We start from the raw sequence: 16,728 nt of genomic DNA on the forward strand, positions 1-16,728 counted from the left end.
AGTGCCTTTCTGTAGTCACCAAGAAAAATACTGCTTCTGGGCTTATTCATAAGAAAAGACTGAAGCTGGATATATGACAGAAAACTAAGCAGGAAAACAGACTGATGTTCTTTGGAACGAGAAACCTGTTTTCAGCTTTGGTCTTTGTCAGTTCTGTTTTATGTAAAGACACTATGGAAGAACTCACACTGGTAAGAACAAAGTAAGCTTACAGGGCTAGGAATGGAATCTGGATCCAAGCGTTTTGGTGGAGGTGGTGGTCCAGGTTGACTTCCATAATTTGGTGTTCCTGGATAGGCTCCTCCATAGTTTGGTTGGGGACCCCTCACCTGCCCAAAGGAACCTTACAAGAAAGGGACAGCAAAATCAAACAATGGCTAATACTAGGTGTTTCCTTATTAGGTACTTGCCACTCTTCCTGTCATCGTCAAAAAAAAAAAAAAAAAAAAAGGAAAAAGAAAGTCATGTGCTTTTCAGTTAATTAGGATTAAACATATTTATCACAGTGTTTCAGCTTAGACTGTACATCTCTATCAATAATCCAATAAATTGATGGATACAGTCCTCCTTAAAACCAGACTTAAGGAAACAGATTTTTAGACTAACATAACTATTTTTAGAATAATACGATTACAATACACATTAAGATCAGGCACTGTGAACATTTAAGTTAAATTGCAGAACTGCCTAATAGAAAGCACACACATAACAGCCAAATAAGCTAGTGGATGACTCATAATTCCTCAAACTAAAGGTATGCAAGGAGTTCTTTCAGGCAGTTTTGGCTTGTCTGAAATTACAGTAATAAGTTAATGTGTGATTATCTCTTTTGTTTTGTAACTACATGAAGTTATTTCATATTACTTTCGACAATTTCAGTCAGTTATGGAATAACAGTGTGATTTACCCCATTAGTGTTTTTAGAGTTCATAGCAATTTGGACAGATATTTTTAAGTAATTTACCTGGCCAGTCGTGCAAAGCTGCATGGGGGATGGGATTCTCAATCCTGACACTTGCACCTGATTACTTTATCCTAGCTATCTGTAAATGTTATTGATTAAAAATCAACCAAAACTGTTTGTAATTCAGAAAGCTTAACTGATAATACTTCTAAGCACACACAAAATGTGAAAGGTTCTAAAAGGATAAAAATACACAGTTTTGCTAATTAAAGAAGAAGAAGTAGCAACTCCTTTTCAGTGTTTAACAACTTCCTCTCATACAGGTTGTATATGCAACACTTGCCACAAATCTTAAAAAAAAAGATAAGGCTTTGCAGAATTTCAAATCTCTACTTTTGAACAGATGAGGGTGCAGACATCAATTTAAAGATCATAAAATTTTGATCACAAATTCTTGTAGTATTATGGCACTAATTACTAAACAACTTTTTGGCCAAGTAAGCCAGGATTCCTTTAGTTACATTAATCTGATTAAAATCTGTATGACAAGTATCTTAGAATGACACATCCTATTGTTTAGCTTGGATTTGTCCTTCAGACAGGACCACAAGGAAACAAGAAGAAAGCTTTGAAGTGCAGCCAGAAGCCCACAAGTAACAAACCTGAAATCCAGTTCTCAGTTTGCAGCACACAGAGAACACACGTGACTCAACTCCTATACTAGGAATACTCACCGTTCTGCTGCATTTGGTATCCTGGCTGAGGAGGATGAGTGGGAGGAGGTGGTCCATGGAGGCCACTCATGGGAGGCCCAGGGTGCGGCCCTGACATAGTTGATGGAGGTGGTGGTGAGGATACATGATTAGGCTGGGACGTTGGTGGTCCAGCAACTGTCTGCCCAGGCAGTGGTGGGCCTGGCATGGTAGGTGGCCTTGGGGCACCTGTGCTAGGAGGGTAAGAGGAAGGTCCAATCCCTGCAGAAGAGGGAGGTGGGGCAAAACCAGGGACTTGAGTAGGCAGGCGTTGAGTTGACATCAGTTGACCAGGAAACAGAGGCTGTGCCAAAGGAAGACCCTGAGACACACTGGTAGGAGAGGGTCCTTGGCTCGCAGTGTAAGGTGTGTAGAGACCAGATCCTGTTGCACTAAAGCTTCCTGAGACTGGGGGAACCGATGTTGGGGGACCTGATAAGAAGAAGATATAACACCATTTTCTTCTATCCTCAAGACAATTAAGATGCAAGCAAAAGCCATTTGCTCTAGGATCATCTAAATAGGTCTACCACTTCCTTGTCTTTAGATGGACTTGCCACTACTAAGAGACAAACCTTAAGTGAACACCCTCCTAAATTGATCAGAGCGCTGAAACTTCTCCAAGGGATCTGAAACTTGATAGTTCCTTCATTGTCCTCTCTCTCAAAGTCTGAGCTTCTTATTTTACATAATCAGAATACACTTCAGGATTCATGGCCAGAAAAAAGAGGCAAAGCCAGGAGTATGCCAAACAAGAACCACGAAAAGCCTGTCTACTGATTTCTTGAACTGAAATAAGTTTATATCTTGAACTCCACACTAAGTTGGAGCCTGTAGTTCAAGAATGGTTTTGAGCTTCATGGAGACCAGCTTATACATACTAAAGACAAATCTCTAGTCTTCAATTAAAAAAAAATAAAAAAAAAATCCTGTAATCTACAGCAGTGGGACTGTAGATCTAATACAATAAAACACGATATCTAAATTCAGTTTATATTTTTTAAGTAAGTTTCTTCTCAACTTCCAGTAAAACCCTTCACAAAACAGTCAGAGTAATTTCAGCCCTTTGTGATTTACTGAGTTCTTTTTCCTTCTTTTTTTTTTTTTTTTTTTGACTGGACTACTGCACAACAGTGGCAAGACATGTAGACTCCAACAGCTTACTTAGGAATAGACTGGCTTTGTTTTTCACACCAAGATTCACCTAGTTGAGGAGAAATATTATTGCTTTCTTTTGTTACTCACGTCCTGCAGTACTTCCTGCACTGTCCCCTACAATAGTCTCAGTTCTTCTTTTCCCCGATAATGACCTTATCAGTCAAGGAAACTACCGTTTACTGTGGCAGATGTCAAGACCCAGAGAATTCCCATCACCATATGGTAATGAATCATTGATAAGAGCAAATATTTTATGAAATTATTAGCATAAATGAAAAGCAATAGCATATTTCTGTAGCCAGGAAACCTCACCATAGCCCAGTCCAGCTGGGGAAGGAGCAGAGGCTGTAGTACTGCCAATTGTCATCCCTGCCATGTGATTGCTGAGCTGCTGTACACTTGCTGGGGGTGGACCATATTGCTGGAACGTAGCTGTCTGGCTGACAGGCGTGGGTGCTGAGCCTGGCAGAAACGACTGAGAAGCAGGTGGCCTGAGAAAGAAGATAAGAAACTTCACTGGATTCCCCATTATACAAGCAGTTACAATTCTCTGTGCCTTTTGAAACTGTTCTACCACATAAACACTAGCTGGATCTCAATTATTTACATGAAGCACTGTAGCTCAGTTTTGGAAAATAATTACATATCCTGCATGGATCTGAATCCCTTTCATAAAAAAAAAATCTATTAGTTCTTAAATAGAAATTCTGTGTTTATAGCATTGCTTTTGTTAATTCCATTTTAGTTATTGCAACAAATCAGAAATACTGCAACAGAATCTACAGGGTGAGCAACACTAAGGCCTGCACAGTTATGTAAGAATGAATGCTCTGTTGCTCAAAGGATTTGGACTCTCCAGCTGACAGTGCTGAGCTTAACCAAAAGGAAAACAAAAACAACTACATTTCCCCACAACCAGTAATCAGAATGAAGCAGTGAGGACTGTTGCTACTTTCACCACAGAGGTAATGGCAGTATCTTTCCAGAGATGATGCTCAAGAGCTTTAGATGAAGATAACTCAGGGATCCATAATGGACAGAAAAGGACCCAGAATCAATACTAAGGAATTACTCAGTAATGACAGACAGCAACGTGCTCCAGAGATCAGTTCACACTGCCAAGGAATCAAATACTACGGCTGTGTGGATGCAACTGTATTAAAACAAGACAGATTATGGGAACCTGAAAATTCCTTATGGGAAAATGACCACCACAAAGAAAACCTTTGGAGAAGTGATTTTGATCTGTCACTGACATCGGCTCACATCCTTCCAGAAGTTTTTCATCCTCCGAGATTCTTATTGTCTAACAAATACCCCTATGGCAAAATGTTGTTCCAGAACAATAAGGAAGCAATAAAGAAAGTCAATGTCCACCACAGGAAAAACAAAGCATTTCATTTGTTTTGGCCCCTAAAAGGTCTACAGCTAGCATAGGTCTACTAAGGCAGGCCTTTGTGATGATTTGCTCTTGTATGTACCTCTGCATCGGGGCTGCCGAGGCTGGAATCCCATTCTGCACATCTCCGTGTCCAAACTGACCGTATGCCAGGTGGCCAGAAGGAAGAGATGCCCCAGAGGCTGGAGGGGGAGCTCCAGATGTTGGAGGGGCTCTTAATGAACCTACAGACATAAGGAAAAAAAAACAACAAACAAAAAACAACCACAAATTACTCACAGAAACAAGGCCTTGAACCAATTACCAGGAAAAATCTGGGAAATAAAAAAAGTGCAGAAAACAGTTTAGTGGTGGCCAAAGTGATTTATCAATACTCCACGAGCAACAAATAATTTATACAACTATATTAGAAGTAGCTAAACTGAAAGCACAAATATTTTTAGCCAGTGTCACTAGTCACCATCTCCACACAGACCAAGTAGAAAATATGTACTGTGGAGGGTCTTCAAAAGACAATTTAATCTTTTGATAAAGAAAAAATCATTATCTTACCAGTAAGGTATTACATTCTTCTCCCTCCAAGTCCAATTATTTTTATCCAGACCAAGAAGAGTATTCACATGGAACCTAGTGTTCATTACAGGTCAATTTTCCCTACTTGAAAGGTAAGCAGGTTACGTGAGAAGATTCAGTTTTCAAAAATTACATCTAACTGCTTTAAATATAACATAATGGCGGCCACCACAGAGTGTTCTTCCCAGCCTCTCAAGGTTGGAGGCTAATGCAAATAATTCCTCATCTTTGAGACTGAACTGCTTCAGGCACAGCCCAAACATATTTTCCTCAGAAACAAGTATTCGCACTTTCCACAGACCGCACAATGCTGGATTCAATACCAGCAGACCAACTGCAGTGTCTACTTCCAAAAAAAGATAATATAAACTTCTATTGTAATGATATCATGTTAAAAATGCTGACAATCAGAACAACCATATGACCCTGCCTGCTAACCACAAGGGAACATATTTCACATATGGGGTATCATTAAATACAGATGACTAAACTGCCCCATGAAACCAGGGCAGCACATACACACTGTTATACCTCTCTGTCAGTGACTGGTGTGACAAGTTTAAAAGGAGAAACCATTATGAAATAGGAAATAAGAGAAGCCATTTCTCAATTCTACAGTATAAATTTATACACCAAAGCATGAGGTTTCAACTCATATATATTTTCACCTTATCTGCTACATGTAATTCTTAGTAAGCTTGTGGATGTAAATTCAAGGAAGAAATTAACTAGACCTTGTATGAATAACCAGTAATTTCTTGGGGCTTTTTTCTTTATTACTAAACCTCCTCCTGTTCTTCATTTTGAGACTTAGGACTTAATTATTTCCAGAGACGTTTATTATTTTATATACCTTCATCTCCTTAAATCTTGTCTTTTCTAAACCACTGTTACAGCACCTTGATCTTACTGTTTCTCTGGCTAAGCATTTCCTGTTCTCTATTTGTATGTTGTGTGGCATTTCTATTTCTGAATGTCTTTTGTGATACCTTTTCACTTAATCTGATATACTTTCATCTATATTGGAATCTCTTTCTTTTGATAGTACATGTAAACTGTTTGGCATTGTTATCATTTGTCTCTGAAAGCATATTTAATGCAATTCCTGGAGGGATCCTACATTTTTTTTTTTTTTTACATTAAGTTAACTTTTTCCCCCTCAACTTTAACAGGCATACAATTTGACAAATACATGCTTACTTCAGAAAAAGCTTCTGAAGTCTTCTTTTTCTAGTTCTTGTCACAAATATACTTCTGTAACTATTACCACAGACTGCTCAAATAGCCACTGAAAAAAATTCACTTGAACAGGTATGAATATCTAGTGGTTTATTAGCTTAAGATTCATTAGTCTTGAAGAATCCTGAAGGTCCCCTTCAACACCTTTGAGATATTGCTCTTACTCATCACAGACCTCAAAATGGAGGTAGATTACAGCAAAATGGGAAATTCCTGTGATTTTACTCAAAGCCCCAAGACTATACGGTCTTGGCCCAGTTCTGACACCCTACTCTTCTAAGCAAATTGATGCTGCTGGAAATAGCTCTTTCAAAATACCACTAGTTGGAAAGAAGGAAAAATACAGTATGATTTCTTGCAGTGTTTTTAATTCTTACATCTTGATTGCTAGCTTTGCAAAAGTATTTCCTTCTTCAAGCCACAGCTTTTGGAATCATAATTATTCCTAACATATATTTGGTTTCTATGCTATAGCCAAAGAAGCTAAAAACCTTTTTTTCCCCTTAAATGAAGGCCCAAGTTACAAAAATCTCATGACTTCCAATAACCTCCTGGTGCTTGGGGAGATTTCTCATTTCTTCCTTGCAATGCTATAATTTCAAACCTCACGTTTTAGTTCTCTCTCAAGTGGGAGACTGCACTCTTTTAAACTAAGGATTCTCCCTGACAAAACCTGAATGGGCCAATTCAGGTTTTGAAACCAGTCTTCAGAAAACATTAGTCACAAGTCAGGTTTTACCTATGAATCTGCATAAGAGATTTCTACTAGGACTATTTCTTCATATCCTATTTATGTTTCTGGAGTGCTCCTACAAATAGATTGGGAAGTGTCCTACCCACCTCTGCCTGAATAACCAGGTACCCACACCTTTGAGATAAATATCCATATTAAATGGGAACTTGGCACAGAAGTGGCACAGCACAAACACTCCCACAGAAAGGACACCATTTACCTATGAAATTAGGTGCAAGAGAAGAAGTGTCAGAGTTGAGAGATACAGGAGAGCCCTTCGAAGGGAACCCCAAGGAAGGAAAATAACCTGGAAAGACAGAATACACCAGTAAATCAAGTTTGAGAGAAAGAACCAAGAGAGAGTGTTTCCAATGCTGAGGACAGTCTGCAGTGCAGAAAATGTCATATACATAAAAGCTCACTTTTCTACAACGCATAACATCAATCACCAACACAGTTCATATATCAACATTAATACAAGTGTTAACAGTATCGTAAACTGAGTCTATGTAAAACAATCCAGCGGCAGCCTAATTGTTACTGGTATTCAGATACTTGCATTTGCACTTTCAACTGCACGATCTCATCAGAAGGAAACCAACAGACTGACTGAAAGACTGGTAAAAAACTGTCTTGGCTCTTTCAACATACTCATAGCAAGAAGCAGCTATTTTCAGCTAGCAGCACAGTACTCTGCTTCTGGTCCCAAGCAAGACTAGCATCACTGGCACAGCATTCCACTAGTTAGAGCTGGGGTTTGTCACAAATCAGATGCTAAAGACTCCCTGACTGAGGATGGCATCTGCCCCCAACACTTCTCCACTCAGTCCTCCAAGCAATTTTATTGTTATTTTTAAAATAAATCCCTAAGACATCTGCTTTGAGATCACAGAATAACATTGGCAGTTTTCCTTTTACTCCTCAGTGTTCACTAAATTCCTGTCACTCTAGTGCCTCTGAAATTAATTCTCTCTCCTCTACATTATGCAGCTGCAACAGGTCTTGCTACAAAGACCTGCAATAAACATAATGGGAATAGAAAGGATAACTGTCACCATCTTCACTATCACCTGTCTGCTCTCTTTGATAATGCATTGTTTGTTTGCCACTCTCTTCCAACTGGATGTCATATTCAGCAGCTATCAACTGGTCAACTTCTGGCTGTTGTGCTAGTGCTCTGAATTTTACATTCCTTCCCTCTAAAGATAGGAATCCTGGATTTACAGTAACAGGTCCAGAATGCACAACTTGACAACTGTCATTTCCTTAATACAGTCTGCTAAGTCTAGGAAGGATGGTCTCAGAAGAAAAGATGGAAGAGAAATGTCCACAAACCATGGATGGTCTTTGCCTGATATATCAATAATACTAAATATTTAGTATTATATATAAGAGATATATAAGAGATACTAAAGAGTAGTGCAATAAATTTTTGTTGTCCAGACAAGACCACCTTGTTGCCCTCAGTGTCACACTACCTTTCAATCATTACTGGCACAAACAAAAATCTGCATTTTTAATCTGCACAAGTTTATATGCATGTTATCAAGCTTTCTAGGTATGTCCTTACTGAGTGTAATGAACCACATTTCTGTTGTTCTAAAATTAAAAAAGGCAAACCAGAAATAATTCAGAAGGAAAAGAGTTCGCTCCCTTAAAAGAAATGCTTTTCAGACTTGTAAAGTCTAAAAAGTTCTTGAAGTATCTGACGGAAGATGCTTATCAGTTTCTTTTCACAAACATCCTTAAGAGTCTTCACACTGCCAACAACCAAAACCTGTTTTCTGTTAATAGCTGCACTGATGAAACTTTTCCAACAAATCTGTAGTAATCTTTGTCCTTCTTGAATCTCCTTCTCTCCCTCACTGAAGCAAGTCCAATTTCTTCACATTCCTTCCATGGGACAGGAAACACTAGTTAGTCAATGGCTACATTGATCAGTGAAACAGCACTCAATGGCTGAGCTCTGCATCGGTCTTCCCAGGAAGCAGGGTTTCTTTCCTCTGCCCAGTGCTGATCTTCATTACTTTTATAGGAATTTAAGCCTTCTGTGAAATTAGTTCAAAACTCACAGATTAAAAGTGCTGTTGGAAGAGATTTATTGAGAGGAGAGGAAGAAGAGGATTAAGGAAAGAAAAGGAAGATGGAGCAATTGAATAACCCATTCTTTAGCACACCACACTAACTCTTCTTCTGCTCCACTACCCTGCTTACTCCAGACGAAAAGCCCAACAGGGTAATTATTCAGCTCCCAAATTTCAGTCTCCCACTTCTGTTAGTTTCAGGACAACTATAGGCACTTCGATTGTTCTATCCTTCTCATTGAGTTTGGTTTAAAATTCAAGAAGCTGCAAAAAATTCAAGATGTACTTGGAGGGGAGAGTACAAGAGACACCATTAGCATGATTAGCATATTCCTCTTTTCCTTAGAATACCAATCTGAAATCTAAACAAACATTTCAGAGTGGAAGTTCATGTTGTGCTTATCTGAATCCATCCACATGATTTTGAAAGGCAAAAAACACTTCTACTCAATGCAATAGTATTTTCTCTTCTACATTTCAGATGTTAAAGTCACTACTGATCTCCCAAAGCAATTCAGGTACTTGGAAACAAAGACTCCTAAAGTTCTTTAATTATTTTAAGTTAGCCTTTCTTTTGAAAACAGGAAAGAAAAGCTGAACTACTTTGTTTCTTTATTTCTTTCCTTTTTTTTAAACAAAATCAACAAGTGATATGATCCTGCAGAACCAGGGAAATTCTGGAACACATTAGCTTGCCACATGTCCAAAAACTTTCTATTGATTTTAAAGGCTTTAGAGAAAGTAGCTCCAAATATGCTTTCTGCCTAAAGTTGTATGTATAATCTTTCAGGATGGAGTGCAGAGCTTTCTACACGATAACGAAAGGCAGTCTCAGTTATAAATTGTTACAGTCCCTAATTGCTGCCGCTCAGCATAACCTCATCAGGAAGACTGTCCTAGTCAGGTGCTTCAGTACCATGGGAGCAGAGACATACAGAAAAAAAGCAGGCTGTACTTCTCAACATGTTAGTTTTATGAGCTATTAAGAGTAAGCCCTACTAAAATGGACAAATAACAGAACAATAACCTCAGAATGTACAGGAAGAACATGATTTTTAACATCATGTAAGCTACATACAGAAGAAAAGATAATTGCTACCACAAAATAAAGACTAACAGTAGGAAGCATACAGAAAAAATTCCATGCACGCAACAATTCACAGGTTATCAATCATTAAGTTTTGACTGAGAAGTACCTTGTGGAGGGACTGGCTGTTGATATCCTGGCATCGGACCATTATAAGCTCCATATTGCGATTGAGGAACCCCTGGCAATGGCTGTCCTCCGTAGGCAGGCTGCTGGTATCCCTGATATCCAGGCTGAGGTTGCCCGTAAGGAGGCCCTGTGTGAGCTTGCTGGTTTACACTCATTGTATTCACATCCCCAAACTAATCTCACCTGCAAAAAGTGGGGGGAAAAATGGCTTTTAGCAGACATAAAACGAAACTGGCCAACTTCCCAACTGTTTTCACAGAAATGAGAGCTCCTGAGATACTAGGGAAGGTAAAACATCAATGGTAATTTACTCTTGCACAGCAATTTTTTCAACTAAGATAAAATGTTTACAACAGCTAGTTAGAAAGCAATATTTTCAGAAACTATGTTTTCTAATCAACTTATTCACTGCTTCGTCCTGGTTAGACTTGTGATCATCTTCTTAGAAAAAGATACCATAATTTGCCATTTCATAGCAGTTGATTACCAAACTTGCTGAGACACCTTACGAACTACTTCAGCCTCACAGAACAGCAGACCAACAGAAAACAGATTTCACGACAGATGAGAGATTCCTTAACACAACACTTCAATAACACTGAACAAGTTCAGCTTTCATCTCTATGTTAGTCTACTTGACCATGTTTCCTTGGTACGGGCAACACACACTTCACCATCCGCAAAGGCTGCTTCTTGAAGTGTTTGATAGAATCCAGAACAGGACCTCTATAGGGGTTTTTGGCCTCTTTTTTTTAAATATATGATTTAAAGTCCTTGTTATGTACATAGATTTCAAAAGCAGCATGTTCTCCTAAGAAAGATGTTCAAAATGGAAAAGCATCACAGGCAAAGATGTCACTAAAGGAGTTATACAAAAGTGTAATATCTGAAACAAAGCATTAGAGACAGGAAAGATGTTTCTTAGCAAAGTTATGCAAGAAATCTTGCCTAACAGGCAGATTCCCAATTCCTCTAATTAACTGTCTAAAGAGATTGACTAACTTCATAAAGAGAAAAACAGAAACAGCATTGGGAGACCCCAAACTAAGCAGGCAATTCTTACAAAACCACAGTACCAAGCAGGCAGATAAACCACAGAACCCCTGAGTTGTGGAAAACCAAGGAGATGACTTCACGGGCAGGAGATTCCCTCCTGGCCTATTTCTCAGGGATATTTTGCATCCCCTGTACTCTTTTGGACACTCCATATGTCACTTACCCTCTTCAGCTAAGACTATCTACACTAACACTGTAAAGAAATGCGTGCTTAGAACAACTTAATTTTTACTAAAAACTTCCAATTTATATAAAAATGCAAAGGTAAGGTAAAGCAAATAACTAATGTTGCCCTCATATTTTGCTCCAAACTCTATGATGAGCTGTGCATTAAAGATACACAGTAAATCTTAACACAGAGGAGACATACAGCTGCAACAGCCACCAGCCAGTTGAGGCAAATCCCAGTGAGGAATCTACAGCTTAACTCAAGTGGGTAACAAACACCTGAGCTGTTTTACCTATACATTGATCAGAGTATGCCAACCATTGCTCAGGTTGGTTCATCACATTACCAAAAATATGATGTCTAAGCATTATTTCAAAAGCTGACACCACAGCTGTACAGCAAAGGTACTAAAATAACTACAGCTCTGTAAGAACCATTAACATAGAAATTCTTTCAGATCCATATATAGAATAATAGGAAAATACATATATCACAACAGAGCAATCTAATTATTTAGAGAAGAAAGCTAGCATAATACTTACGTACTACATTTAATCTCCTGTAGCTAGTAAACATGACAAACATCAATATTAAGAATTCTAATGCTTACTCTGAAATTAGATATTAAACTTTATATGAAAAGAAATACAGTTTTATATTTTTATTCTTCAAGCTGTATAAAGGTAATGATAGGGCTTTTGTTTAGAAAAAGAACTTATCTTAAATATTTAAATGTAATTTGCTCTTGAAAGTAACATATAATATCATTTGCAACAGCTTATAACAGTATAACAGATTTTTTGTTCAGCCTACAGTGCTTTTAAACATGATTACACGTGATAAACATGACAGCAAGAGAGTAATTTCTAAACATTCTGGTTTCCCCACATCACCTTTGACTGAGTTCTGCAGAACAATCTAACCTGAGCAGCTATGGGGCCAGGAAATCTGGACTTTGGGACCTGCTCCCTTCCCAAGTTCCCCTGCAGGTTAACCTCTTCCTCCCCAGGTAGGCAACCAGCATCACCATATTGCAATCACAGCCCTACCCCCAACCACCTCCTGTTCAGTGCAAGCAGTAAAGCAGCAGACTTCCTCCTGCAAAGGTGGGGTAAAGGGAAGGGAGGATGTGGCGACACGACTGCTCTACCCACACACCTTGGAACATCCGGGCAGGACTTCCTGCCAAGAAAGGAGGGCTGCTTTCTCTTCTTCCTGCCCCTGACTATTGCTTATTGGATTGTGCGTGAGGAAGCTGGCTTCTAGTCACTGCTCCTACAAACAGGTCCTTCCTCCAGGAAAAGCTGCAGGCAAAGTAGCAGCATCCTGCAGGATACCTCCTGAGCTATAATCATCAAGACACTCTTCACAAGTTACACCTACAGAAATCCCCGAACAGATCTAATGTTTGAACAAGGAATTACTACAGGGCAGGAGATCAATCTTTCATGCTTTTTTAATTCTTGTTTTTTGTTTTTGTTTTGTTTTTTTAAAAAGCATGATGGGGCAAGAACTCAAGCATGTCCCCTGGAAACCACTTCTGACATACTGTTTTTGTATACTCAGTAAGTGACCTTACCTGATGATCTTTCACTATTGGCTTTTCAGCCTTCCTTCCCCTCCCTCACATGAATATCAGCATTTCCCGCTTGAGCGGGCGATATCTGTTGGCTTGTTTCTCTCTCCACAATAATACTGAAACCAAGAGGTAAGCTCATTTAATGCAAGTCTTAGAAACGAAAAGAGTTTTGAGATCATTTCCTACACTTTCTATGGAAAAAGTAGCTACACAAAGGAGATGGTTCTAACTCAATGTCCAAACTGAAAGGTAGATATCCCTCAGAGCTTTAGCTAGCCAATGTGGCAGCCAGCACAGGCTAATCTCCATGATAGCACTAGCTGGTGCTTGTTCTATACTGGCAGAGGATCAAGGAGGGAGCTGGAAAGGAGGAGGAAGAATCACGAACAAGCCTGGTGTTGAAGCTCGGGACAAGGCCACTTCATTATTTTGGTTGCTCAGCTTCCTCTAAACGTAAGGCTAGTGGTATGCTTGCTCATCACTGATGTGGAATACCATACAGGACAGGGCCAAGAGTATCTACCTCTAAGAAGGCAGAAGACAGTGTCCATTTTCCTTCTCCCCCAGTACAAGTTATTTGTATGAAACAGCATTCATTTTGTCTCCAGTCAAAAAACACATACGTAAATTAAAACCTAATCACTTGAAGAGATATGGGGAAAGGGAGAATTTTATGCTGTCTTATGACGTGAAGGGAAAAAAAAAAAATCACAGAAGGAATGAAACACATACACCAGGCAGGGAGAAACAGAGAAAACAGGCTGTTTGACTTGATAAAAATACTGAGGATATTCCTTTGCATGTAGTAACACATTACCAAAACTAAGCCAAACATAATATTAAAACATGCTGTTGAACATCATGTTACTGCTCAGCAGTTACAATACACAAAGCTCAAATAAGAAGGACTCATGCTATTGGGAAAATAATATGACAACAAGTGGTCATAACTATAAATAACAAAATATTTCCTTGCAAGGCACGAAGCAGTCACCCTATGCTGTTTTCTATTGCTCTGTATAAAGGCAGTTTACCATGGAAGTTTTGGTCAAAATAGTTGCACAGCTAAAATTCATACTGGAAAGCTGTTATACAAGACAGAAAACAGTGCTGATCAGCAACAAACTGATAAGAGAAAAATACACAGTAATATTGGGGGTGGGGTGGGTGGAAATCTATTAACTATTACAATAGTTTCCAGATTTCTTAGTATCCAAACAAAGCAGACTACAATGCAGTTTTTATGGCCTGTTGTTTTTTTTAAAAAACTAGTGATTCATATGAGCTTGTTTCAATCAGCAAATCTCCCAAATCACTGAAAACTGCATATTCATCATTTTTTATGGTCTGGATTCACTGTTAATTCCCTTTTGAAACCAAAAAGCTTGATCTCATCAGTTCTTGACCGCTTTCTAAAGGAAATGCATACAGCAAAATTACTTTCCTTCAGAAAGATGCTAGTGCCTTTTTTACTGGTCCCAGAGAAATAAAAGGCTTGTTTGTTTCAACTTCTGGGGAGACTGATCCTTAAAAAAAACAAAACAAAAAAAACCACCAACAACATGGCCTCCTATATTATGCTGAAAATGAAGGAAATATTTGTACTTAATTTCTGAACACAGAAATCAAAACCATTTCCAAAAGATGTGACAGAAGGGGACAATCAGCATCCTCAGAGACCAATTCAAATATTACTTACAATGCTTTTAATGGTTCCATTCTGCAACTTTTTGGAGAAGTAGCAAAAGTTATGCTATCCTTATAAAGACCTAGACTCTGGAGCTAAGATCACTCTTCTGAAATGCAGTTGTCCTTGCTTTTGTTTCACGAACAGCTTGACTAGATCCTCTACAAGCACTCATGGAACACTTGGTTCTTTTCAGATACAAGAAACTCCTGTTTTGTTTTTTTACAGAAAATCCTAGAAGAGAAGCTCACATCCTGGAAGTCAGAGACTGGCAATTGATCTGGAAGCACTCAGGCCATTATAATAAATGCCTCTGATACATTTGTCCAAATCAATTCAAACGATGCTACTGGAACTGACCCTCCAATTCAGTTGGTTTTTTGTGGTGGTCTTGTCTTTGCACCTGGGCAGATTCTCAACTTGTCACACCATAGGTAATATTCTCTTCATCTATGCATTTTGAGTCACTAACAGAAACATCTTTTTTAACAGTTCATGAGAGGTGTAAGACACATAGTTTTCAAAATGAAACAAATGAAACTTTTCAAAATGACAACTGAGTTTATCAGTGAAAATCCAGAAGCCACCACATTTTCACTGAAGACACTTTCAGGAGAAGAAAAAGATAGATTAACTGCTAGAACTTCATGACACAATAGGTACTGGAGCAGATTTTTGCAGCCCAGTCTTTCCTGGGCTGATTCAAAGAGGTCTTTCAGGCTTCAGGACATAAAAATCACATTTCACATCTAAGGTGTAATCACTTCTATGTTCTTCTAAAGAAGGGCCACATTAAACCCTGTTTTGTTATGCTGATTCATCATCTTGGGCAAGGTCCCATATAACATACAAGTCATGAGAGTGAAAGTGATTAAAAACTGAATCAAAAAAAAGCTTAGTCTTGACCCTACCTTCAACCTACCACTATTTCCAACCCCTGCCACCACCACCACCAGATTTTTACTTCAATAATGTTTTATACTGCTTGTTGACTTAAGTCTCCTGGTGGGACTGATTTACATCTCTACCTCTGTAATGAAGATTTAAGAAAAGATTTCAAAAAACGCTCATTGAGTGTTGCTTCTGGAGAGCAACCCTGTGGAGGAAAGAGTCATTGAAAACATGACATCAACAAAATCACAGTGAAAGATTTCTCTCTTCCTTAGCTACCTCCACATACACGTTACAACATGTGAAGTCATCTGACTCATTTCTGTGAACTTTGCACAAGTATAATTGATTAGGAAAAGGTACAAGAGTAGTTTAAAGTTTAGAGAAGAGGCCAGAAGGAAAAATGGATGAATAGGAATATATAGAATAAGACTAAAAAACATGTTATAATACTAAACAAGTTTTCTTCACATGCATTGTAACACTGACCATCTTCACCCAAAATTTCTGTACTCCGACTTCCTCTACACAAATATGCATTATGCAATTCCCATCACTTGCAAGAAACAAAAAAGCTCAGAATTAGCTTTTCCTGATGCATACTGCCCAGTTTATACTGCCCTTTAGTGCTTTCTATGTTAACAATTAATCTTGCTGAACATATAAGAACAAGCTCTATCTTCACAATTCATCACTAACACAGCTTTTCAAACCTAAAGAACAGGAAAACATCCACCTTCTCGCTTCTGTGGAGACCTTGCTGTCGATCACTTTCAGTGACTCTTTGTACCTTGCCCTTCCTTAGCCAACCATCAATTTTTCCTTGGATTTTTGACCCTCCTTCTGATAATAAGTGTTACAGGAAGAAAATATAGTCCTACAGTAGCAGAAAACATTCAAAGAAGTACAAGCATCAAACAACTCATTAAAGAAATAATCCTTTAGACATCTGTTCACTGCTATAACTCAGCCCTCAGCCATTAAATTAGAACTTGGAGTGAATGTCACAGCATATTAAGAAGAAATTTTCCTTATATTGATGTCCACTTCACAGTCTGTCTATAGCAATAAACAATCCTGAGTGGTACAGCTTCAAGCAGAAAAGGGTAGTTCCAGAAGGAAGATCCTTTTCCACACAAAATGGATATAAATGCTTACACTTCCACAGACAGTGTATATATGTGATTGAAGGTAAGTCTCCTCTGAAGAGAGAGGCTCTGGAGTTTTAGGCCACATATATTCCTATCCACCCCATAACCTGAACACCTACTCTATGAGAAGGCAGTGG

General features: G+C 38.6%; 1 protein-coding gene across 4 annotated transcripts in view; it reads right to left on the reverse strand.

Annotated features, from left to right (window-relative positions):
• Positions 1-16,728, reverse strand: part of SEC24C (SEC24 homolog C, COPII coat complex component) — a 39,016-nt gene that overhangs the window by 20,672 nt on the left and 1,616 nt on the right. For 3 of the 4 annotated variants that reach the window (XM_069796346.1, XM_069796344.1, XM_069796345.1), the window contains exons 2-7: positions 10,039-10,241; positions 6,979-7,065; positions 4,296-4,437; positions 3,127-3,305; positions 1,639-2,088; positions 213-343 (exon numbers count right to left, since the gene is read on the reverse strand). In XM_069796346.1, coding sequence (XP_069652447.1) covers positions 213-343; positions 1,639-2,088; positions 3,127-3,305; positions 4,296-4,437; positions 6,979-7,065; positions 10,039-10,213 — 1,164 coding nt within the window. In that variant the 5' untranslated portion in view covers positions 10,214-10,241. The remainder of the gene's footprint in view (positions 1-212; positions 344-1,638; positions 2,089-3,126; positions 3,306-4,295; positions 4,438-6,978; positions 7,066-10,038; positions 10,242-16,728) is intronic. The other variant, XM_069796347.1, reaches the window with a different exon arrangement.

The sequence above is a fragment of the Haliaeetus albicilla genome, chromosome 11 (genome assembly GCF_947461875.1).
Source record: "Haliaeetus albicilla chromosome 11, bHalAlb1.1, whole genome shotgun sequence".
NCBI lineage: Eukaryota > Metazoa > Chordata > Aves > Accipitriformes > Accipitridae > Haliaeetus > Haliaeetus albicilla.